Source organism: Fukomys damarensis, unplaced genomic scaffold, assembly GCF_012274545.1.
Source record: "Fukomys damarensis isolate Sample0158 unplaced genomic scaffold, DMR_v1.0_HiC HiC_scaffold_33, whole genome shotgun sequence".
Taxonomy (NCBI): domain Eukaryota; kingdom Metazoa; phylum Chordata; class Mammalia; order Rodentia; family Bathyergidae; genus Fukomys; species Fukomys damarensis.
Window position 1 is genome coordinate 3,326,065 of NW_022900945.1, and position 9,873 is coordinate 3,335,937.

The 9,873-nt window shown below is 51.9% G+C and overlaps 1 protein-coding gene across 1 annotated transcript in view; it reads left to right on the top strand.

The window, feature by feature from the left end:
- Leprot overlaps positions 1-8,889 on the top strand; it is a 10,571-nt gene extending 1,682 nt beyond the window's left edge. Inside the window, exons 2-5 of the mRNA XM_010605234.3 lie at positions 128-211; positions 3,076-3,151; positions 5,460-5,646; positions 7,201-8,889. Coding sequence (XP_010603536.1) covers positions 128-211; positions 3,076-3,151; positions 5,460-5,646; positions 7,201-7,317 — 464 coding nt within the window. The 3' untranslated portion in view covers positions 7,318-8,889. The remainder of the gene's footprint in view (positions 1-127; positions 212-3,075; positions 3,152-5,459; positions 5,647-7,200) is intronic.
- The last annotated feature ends 984 nt before the right edge of the window (positions 8,890-9,873 follow it).

Genomic DNA, 9,873 nt, shown 5'->3' on the forward strand with positions numbered 1-9,873 from the left:
GACTCGGAACCGAGCGGGGGCTGAGGCGGGGCCCCGGACGACGCCTCTGGGCCTTCGAGGTTCAGGGCGGAGCCCGGGAAGAGGCGATCGCGAGGCCGCCTGTAATTGGGTTTGAAAGTAGCATAACTTGTTGCTGGGTCGGAGTTCTCGAAGTGCTCCGTGTTCGTGCAGAAGTGGCCCCTGTGCAGTGATCAGCATCTGCCGACAGCAGGTCGGGGTGTGCGTCCCATAGCAGCAGACACATCTTATCGTTGCTGGCCATTTTCGTGTTCAGTATCAGCCGAGTGAGCATGGTTTACGTAGACAGGGTCCAGCGTGTAAGACAGCCTTGCGAAGCCACTGCCGGAGCCAGGCGCCAGTTGTCTCGGTGGGACAGTGTGTAGTCAACTCGGGACTACCACACAGTAATAGTGTTGTGTGCAGCGTGTTAAAAAACCGAGACGCGGGAAAAAGGAAACGGGTTTGAAAGGGAAAACGACCAAGAGAAGGAAGCATTTACAGCTAGGTGAGCTTTTATTGAGGCGCTTACTGGGGATAAAGGAGGAGAGTTCTGAGTTAATGCTGAGTGAGAGCAGGGAGTAATTACACTATTGGGTTTCATACCGATTTAGGGTGGGCAGTAATCCCAGATCCCTATCCTAGGAGGAGGGAAAGTTAGACATGGATGCATGCAGGGAGCATCATGAGAAGATGAGAGCGGACATCGCGCGGTACAGCAGCAGGAGGAACACCACAGGCAGCCCAACTCCCCTTAGGAAGGGAGAGAGAGCAAGCCTGTTTCCGGCAGCCTGTGAGAGAGCTGGGCCCTGCCAGCACCCTGATTTAGGAAGTCTCACCTCTAGGACGCTGTTCTTCTGAGTCACCAGCCAGTGACACTTTGTAACCACAGCCCTGGGAAACAGTAGAACCAGGCTTACTTCAGCCTGCCCGGGAGGAAGAGGACCGTGTTCACAGGAGGGCCAGGTCCGAGGGCAGTGTGAGGGGATCCATCGGCTTCACTTGCTAAGGGAGCGATCGAGGTGGGTTGTGGTCCCAGTGGTTAGAACAGCGTGCCATGTGGGCCCAGGGCAGGGAAGAGCAGCCTTTTCTTTGCAGGAGTTTGGAGAGTGGGGTTATAGCTGGGAGAGCAGTTAGGGGTCAAATTGTGAGCCTCAGGCGCCAGGACAGTTTGTCTGATGTGTACGCAGTTGCAAAGTGGGGACACTGGCCAATGCGAAGCTCTGTCCGTATTGGGGGGGGGCATGTGTTGGAAGAGCCACAGTTGGCAGCAGGTAAGAGGTGATACGGACCCTGGCTGAGGCAGTGGCTGAGGGTTCAGGAGAAGAGGGTGGATTGAACAAGGTCGGATCCTGGAAGGTAGCCCGCAGCTGGTGTCACCCTTTGAGACAGGACCCCAGGGAAGACTGTGGCACTGCTGGGGAAGAGTGGGTGGGAGTGGGGTTCAGTGTTCCATGTGCAACGCTGGGTGTTGGCTGCGCAGGTGGAGAAGTCCTGATCAGGACCCCTGTGGGCCGCAGTCCCTCATATGGTTGGGCCCTGTGCCAGGAGTTTGGGTCGACAAATTCTCAGCAGCAGAAGTGGGGCTGGATTTTTGGTCAACTGATGAAGAGGTAGCAGAGGCTGCAGATCCTGAAAAAAATTTAAAAAGGGCGAAAAAATATCAGACAGGAATGTGGTGTTAGGACAGAAAGAAGAGCTTTAGCGTCTGAGCCAGGGAAGAAGTATTGTTGGGAGTCAGGCCCAGGAGGACAGCAGAACCAGCTAGAAGGTCCTCCAGGGAAATACTGTGTGAAAAGTTATTTTCTCTTGGCACACAGGAGTGGTGCTGGGAAGCTGAGGCAGGAGCATTCTGAGTTTGAGGCCAGCCTGGGCTACGTAGTGAGACCACCTCACACTTAAAGGTGGATGCACTAAATATAAAAAGACAAATTAAAATGGACAGCTCTTCTTCCCTAACATCTGTATACTTCCAGATGTTTTCTGAAAAGTACCATGACATTTCTCCTTAAACCTCCTCTTAAAGTGAAAAAAAAAAAAAAAAAAAGGAATGGAAAAGATCATTAGTTCAATCAGTGGGTGATTATGAGAGTTACCAGTATGGGTGTTTTCAGAAGAGAATTTGGACTGTGTAGTGTTTGGTACTTTTGATCCTTTTGATTTCTGCTTTCTACCCAAGAACTTTGCAGAAAATCAGCAGGTGCATGCACCAGTCAGTTTTTGCCAAGTGCCTGCCTTTGTCACATAGTGATTCCGGCAGGAGGGAGGCTCCCTCTCCTGTAGTTGCAGCCTGATTGCCTCTGGTGGCAGATGGAGGTGCTGCAGTTGCTCCCGGCTTTTCTCCAATTTTGATTTTAAAGTGGTGCACACAGCTAGGCATGGTGGTGCTCCTGTGTAATCTCAGCACCCTGGGAGGCTGAGGCAGGAGGATTGCAAGGTCGAGCCCAGCCTGGGCAACTGAGCAAATCAGTGAGACCCTGTCTGAAAATGAAACAATTGAGAACAATGACTGGGGAACACAGCTCAGTGCCAAGGGCTCTGGACCACAAAAATAAAGTGGCGGGCGCAGTCAGTTGTAATCAGACGGGCTGGCTTAGTCATCCATTTCTCGCAGGTGTAGAGGCTGGCAAGTCCGGGATCAGGAAGTGTGTAAGGGCCTGCTTCCTGCTTCCTGGTAGGCAGGTGGCAGTTGTAGAGGGGTGGAGGGGAGCGAGAGAAGGGAGGGAGGTCCTCACCAGGACTCCCCAGTGCTGCCCCAGAGTTAGTGCATGAATCTGCAGGCTGTGCAAGTGCAGCCTGTTAAATGTGACGCCAGTTGACGAAATAAGTAAAATACTACATGTGCTTTAATTTGGGACCTTTCCTTCTCTTCTAAGTAAAATTGTTATTGAGATATATTCATATACTGTAAAACATCTTTTTCCGTGTAAAATTCCAGTTCGTAGCATAGGTTCTGTGACCATCACTACCATCTAATCCCACAGAATTTGTCACCGCATTCATGGTCATCCCCATTCCCGGGGCGCTGCAGCCTCTGGCAACCCTGCTGGGCCCTTCACCCTGTTGTGTTTCTCGCAGCTCTGGTGGCGCTGTCCTTCAGCGGGGCGATTGGGCTGACCTTTCTGATGCTGGGATGTGCCCTGGAGGATTATGGGTAAGTCGCCGCGTCCTCCGACCCCTGGCACAGGGTTAGAGAGTTGGATCCGTTCAGTGGCACCAACTGCTGATCAGTGAGTGAGTGAAGCTCGGATTACAAATCCAACTCCTCTGGGAGAATCTTTTCTTACAATCAGTATATTCATTTAATAAGCATTTGTTAAGCTTCTGCCGAGGCCCAGCTGGGGATAGAAACCTGAGTGCTGTCCTCAGAGAAGCAGGAAACAGTGTGGTCAGCGCAACGAGCACATGTGGTCTCTGGGCATCATGGAGGGCTGCCTGACTCTGTGGATCAGAAAGTTCCTCTGGCTGATGAGTGAGGGGATGATGCGGTCCAGGCAGAAGGGACGGTCAACAGCTTCTTTACTCAGCATCTTACAAAAGAGGAGTCGGAGGTGGGCACAGCACATACACTGTACCTTTCATCCCAGCGCTCAAGGAGGCTGAGGCAGGAGGGTCACACATTCACGGCCTGGCTGGGCAACTTAGTGAGACCCTGTCTCTAAAAGAAAAGGGCTGAAAATCGCACTCAGTGGTTGAGTGCCCCTGGGCGTGGTCCCTGTACACCACACACACACACACACACACACGATAGCCGGGCACACCTGGTCCAGACTGACGGTTGTCGCTGCTGAGTGAGCGAGTGTGGGAACGAGGGATGGAGGGAGGCACACTGCCCTGCGGTTGCTTTGGTGTGGCTTTGGAGGCTGGGCCATTGCTGTCCCCTCCCCAGCCCAGAGCGAGGAGCCGCATGGCAGGAGGGACTGAGGCGGGCACAGACGCGGGCTCTGTTTCTGGCCAGAGGGTCCCATGACCGACTCCATGACACACCGGACTGTCCCAGGCGGGCCAAAGTGACTTGCCTTGCAGTCACCGCAGCTCACACCCAGGACCCCAGTCCGCATGGAGCCGAGCACGTGCTGTGGCAGAGGCCGCAGGGACCAGACCTTGTGCCACCGAGGCCGAATCCTGGATTTTGGTCCCCAGCAGGTGTGCGGACTCGTGGCAGGCTGGTCCCCTGTGTAAGTCGCGCTCCTGCGTGGGCGGCCCTGCCGGGCCCTGGAGGTGCTGTGCGTGCAGCCTCTCTGGGTCCCTGGACTTTGGGAAGGGTGAGCAGTTCATCCCGTCTGCCGCGCGCTTCCTCCCTGGGAGGCAGTGCTGTCCGGGGACCGGAAGCCCCAGAACTACAGCCCGACCTCCTCGTGGCCGCCGGTCTTCGGGGTGAGGCCGAGCTCCTCTCTTGCCCTTCGGCCCCTCCGCCCTCCTTCTGACCCGGGAGGTGCTGAGTGAGGGCGGCCTGTGCTTCGTTTGTGGCCAGGGAGACTCAGTGGTTCCTCCAGGGGTGAAGCATCGCAAGTGTCCAAGCGAGGGAGACGAGGATGAAGACAGAGCAAAGGCCACTGGAGACCCAGTGACCGTGCTTTGTTTTGTATCGGGGATCGAACTCAGGACCTTGCGCTTGAGAGGCACGCGGTGGAGCTGCTGAGCCACATCCCTGGCCCAGATGACCATTGTTAATAAATGTGAAGTAATGAAACTCGGAAAGAAAGCCATTTTGTTGTTTCGCCTTGCGGTGCTGTTGTGGTCACTGTGCTGAAGACTGGAGTGCATCTGAAGCTTCGTCAGTGAGCGGATCTGTTTTTGTGTCTTCCTCATTAAAATCCTTCCAGTTTCTTCATCCGTTCAACAAGCGTGAACGGAGCACCTGTTCTCGGCCTGGAGCTAAATGGTGCAGACCGAGGCAGGTGGGGCCTGACCTCCTAGGAGAGAGGAGACCCCGGAGCCAGCGCCCCGGTGGGAGCAGGGCCTGCAGGGTGTGCGCTGGCCTCTGCCCGGAGAAGGGAAGCGCGGCCTGAGCAGAGCCCCGTGCAGTTAGGAGCAGGAGGAGTGAAGGAAGTAGGAGAGTGTGAGGCCTTTGAGACTGGACAGGGGAGTCAGGCTTTGTTTTAAAGCTCCAGAGACGGGCTTGTGCTCACCCAGGAGATCTGTCTGTATTAACGGCACGCCGCAGCCGGTCTGCCCAGTTCTGCGGGGAGAGCAGAGATGGGCAGACTCTGTCCTTACAGAATCCGCAGTGCAGCCACACAGGAAGCCGACGTCTGTGGGTCATACCTTCTGCAGTTGTTCCGTAACAGAAGTTGTCTATGTGCATATTAACAGCCAGGAATTTTGAAACTATCACTGTTACCCTGGCCGTAACTGTACCCATGATCGATTAATTCTTTGACCCAGACATTTGAAATCATGGCTTTGAGGCAGGAGCCTGTCTTCTGTAACCGTGGCTTTCCCCACCTGCCCGCCCGCAGTGTCTACTGGCCCCTGTTCGTGCTGGTCTTCCACGCTGTCTCACCCCTGCCCCACTGCATCACCAAGAGGGTCACCTATGACTCGGACGCGGCCAGCAGTGCCTGCCGGGAGCTGGCCTACTTCTTCACCACCGGGATCGTCGTGTCTGCCTTTGGGTTTCCTGTCATTCTGGCTCGTGTGGCCGTGGTAAGTTTTGTGGTCTGTTGTCTTACTCAGCTGTCATGGGCTTACCTCTGGGGCCTCAGTGCCATTTTCATGCTTGGACATTGCTCAGAGCTGGATGTGTCTTCAGTTTCTTTCTTCCTGTGCTGTAGATGAGCCTTGTTTTCACAACGCTTTCTTTGATTTAGGCAGACTGTAGGGGTTCTTGCTTTTTCTACATTAAGCTGTTCTCTGGGATTGTTCTTACACCCCTGCCTCTTAAACCATTGGGCAATTCAAAAGATTACACTAGCTATACTTTTCCCATTACAAAATGAAGACTTATCAGGTTCTTTGCAAATGGGACCATGGGGTTAATTCTCAATATAAAAGGTATATAAAAAGGGATGTCTATATGTTTTTCTGCCAGAAGATACACTGAATAAGGTAACATCCACTGCTGATGTCATTTTCTGTCTCTAAAACACACATTGTGCATGTAGTTTTAGTTCTTTTATGTTCACTGTCTTTCCTATTCTTTGCTTTTATTCTGCCTGACGGTTTTGCATTTGAATGTCATGAAACTTTTACTTGGGGCATTGAGCAAATACATGTGCATCTTGTTTATTCATTCACTGTGCATGTATCTTTGGAAATCTGCTATTTGTACAACATGAGGGATAAGTGTGAGATTCAGCCTCTGCCGGCAGAGAGCTCAGAAACTGTAGACCTGTGACACGTGTCACTACCGTGGGACTGGAACGCCCTGGAGCACCAAGCAAGGGACTTTCCAGCTGGCCTGCAACGTGGCCCTCAGGATCACTGGGGCTTCCCCTGAAGTAGAGAGGGCTGCAGGCACTGTGCTACAAAGGCCATCATTAAGGCTCAGGGCTCGCTCAGGCCTTCACGTGGGAGTCTTGACCGCCCTGCTGGTTTGAGCTTCAGTTATGCCGAGAGGTTATGAATAAATTATTTTCATAACCTTATTCTTCTGGAGCCCCAGACTATCACTTCTAAAGTTTTGCTGTAAATATTTATAATGTTCCTTTCAACACTGCCATGGTGTTTGAGAAGAAAATTTCACGAATATTCTATTGGTTAAATGAAAGCCAGCGAAAGCGCCCACCAGCGGGAGCTCTCACCCCTAGCAGAGCCTCTGAAGCAGCTTGCCTGGGTGGAGAGCGGCTTCCAGTTGGAGTCTGTGATTATTGAAAGGTTTTTCTTGCCTAGAGAAGAAACAAACAAGTCCATAATCCTCCAATCCCTATTTTCCACGAAGGAAGTCGATGCATGCAGAGTTTACAGTGTCCAGGGCTGTGACCCCACGGTTCAGGACCTCACTACGTTGCCAGGCGAAAACCGGAAGGGAAATGCGTGTGGTGCGGAGAATGCCGGATGACACCTGTTACCGGGCTTCATTCACAGGCAGCAGGAAGCAGTTAGAGCACAGCCTGCTAGTTCCCTGTCCGGCCTGTTAGGCTGTTCAGCCTTTTAGCAACTCTGTGTGATATTTCACTGGCCCTTTCTAATGCAGAGAACAGCAGGCTTGGGAGCCCAGTGAGGAAAGTAAGGGTCTAACCCTTCCTTCTTGTCTTCCAGATCAAGTGGGGAGCCTGCGGCCTGGTGCTGGCAGGCAACGCTGTCATTTTCCTGACAATTCAAGGTTTTTTCCTCGTCTTTGGAAGAGGAGATGATTTTAGCTGGGAGCAGTGGTAGCGTTTTGCATAGACAGAGCCCTGCGTCCCTTAGACCTTGTACTGTGTGTGTTTGTGTACACACATGGCTTTGCTATGGCGTTTATATGCTGAGCTTTTATACCTTTCTATCGTGATCATTTGTAAGGAAGACTCCGTCAGTAAGAGTTTACTTTATTTCCAGCAAGTAGAAGTTGAGGTATGGCATTTGTTTGGCTCTTCATGCGCCTGCGGTGTGTTCAGAGTCAGCGCCGTATGTGGACAGCTGCTCACTTGGGCAGCGAGACAGAGTTGCCCCTGTGTGTCCCAGGCCTGCGCTTCTCCAAGCAGGGTGGCAGCAGATCAGGGCAGCAGCAGAACCCTGTTAGAAACGCGGCTCCTAAAGCCCCACTCCCGAGCGACTCATGTGCATGTAACGCTCCAGGAGTTTTGCCGTGGAGGAGTAAGCATCATCCCTGACTTAGCCTCTCTGGGCGTCACCTGCTCCTTTGGAAGAAAATTCCCCACCTGCCCGGGTGTCTGAGGTTCACGCTGCAGTACACGTGCTCTTTGTCACACCTGTGGCAGGTGTTCTCAGCAGGGAACAGGTATGCCCTCCACCACCCGAGACGCAGTGGCTGTCGTCACAGTGCTGGAGGGGAGGCCGGGCCTACGGGCCCTTTCTTCGTCATGGCTCTGACTTCCACACCTTAAAAAGACACGAGGCCAAGGGGGCAGCAGAGTGGATCACTTAGTTTTATTGACGTTTTGATGTTCTTCTTATCCTTCATGTAAAACTTTAAGCCACCTGTAAATGAATCATTAGCAGTGCAGGTCATGTCAAATCCTGTGGTCATGGCTTTTCTAACTCAAGACCTGTTGAGAAAAGGAAATATGAAAAATGGAACCACGCGATCGGATTACAACCAGTGACTTTAAACATTGGCGTGCAGCCACTGCTGTGTGTTTGGAACATGTCCGCCTTGAGGTTTGAGCCCCGAGGGACCGGTGCTCCCTCCCCAGCCAGGGCTGCGGGGGTAGAGGACAGAAGAGCGTGGCGCCTTGAGGATTATGTGCAATGCTGTGTTTTGACCCTGTGCAGGATCTCACTTTTTCAGGGTTCTGTTTACATGTAGAATTCTTCAAGTTGTTATTCCCATTATTTACATTAGAAAAATCACTTACTTTATAATTTTAAGCAGCATTTTAAATCATGACACTTGGCACTTATTGTACTGTAATAAATTTCACTTTTAACATAAAAGAAAAGTTTACTTTTTAAAGCCTTTATTCTGATGTCGCCCTGCTTAAAAGATAATGAAAAGGTGAGACTTTCTCGATGTTATGAGGTGTGGGCAGTTTTGAGCAATAATTTGTCCTTGCTCAGAATATAGCAGTGACTCTGGGGACACTATTTTTGAATGCCTGGTTGGCTTATAAGAATGTTTCTTTGCCTCAGATGGCAAAAATGGTCAGTTTATTCCATCTTTTGTAGTAGTCTGTTAGTTGTTTATATATATTTCAAATAACCCCTCTGTCCCTAATGTGTAGGCTTAGAGCATTACCTCTTGGTTGTATTTTTCCAAATGATGTAAAATACTTGCATAAAGGACATTTGAAGTCATTTGCTTTGAATCTGGAAAAGACATTTATTTTGTGTACCGAAGTATCATTTAAGTGATAAATACCAGTTGGAAGCATGGGCCTGTGTGACTGAGCAGCACAGGAGCTTTACGCGGGGCTGGATGACTTTTTCCTATGTGACAGTGGTGGCGAACCTGTGGTACACATGCCACAGCCAGCTGTTGGGTAACATTGAGAGTTCTAAAAGGTTTGCCATCACTGCGTGCACTGCAGAGTGGACATTGATGCATACTGATTGCGTCCTAAAGCTGACTACACCCCCAGAATTGTCCCCAAGTGAGTACCCCGGGAAGGCCGTCCCTCTCACGTCCCACACACGGATTCGAGAGGACTTTGAGGCAACCCCCCACCCCCGGCAGCGACACTCAGGGCTGATGGTGGGTCCCAGGCTGGGCTTCCCTGGCAGAGCTGAGCTGTGATGCCACAGGCACCTGCCCAAGTCTGGTCCGGACCAGGGTGCTGAGACATGTTTGGAGATGGATGTGGTATTTCTACCTCTTTTCCTATATGCCAGGTCTTTGCACTTTAGTGGTTGTGCGCTATGCCACATTAAGCTCTTACAGTGCAGGTCCCCACCCTTGAGTCCCGCGCCCCTGTCCTCCTCCTCACCTGTCCTGTCACCCTTCTTGGTGGACCTCACCTTCCCCCAAATCAGTTTCTCAAGGGTAGTGGATCCCAGGTGCTGTTGAAAAGAAAGCGACCCTACTTGGCTTCCTGGCTGCTGCGAGAGTGCATCCTCCCCCATCTGAAGCTCACACTCCCTGCAGTCACCTGCGTGTGAACAGTGCCCTGGGGCACGAGACCCCCTCTGGCTGAGTACAGCAAAAGAGATGGCCTTCCAGAATAGAAAAGGATAGGGCCAGGGATTTAGCTCAGTGGTTCGGTGGCCTGCCTTGCGAGCGCAAGGACCGGAGTTCAATCCCTGGTACCAAAAAAAAAAAAAAAAAAAAAAAAA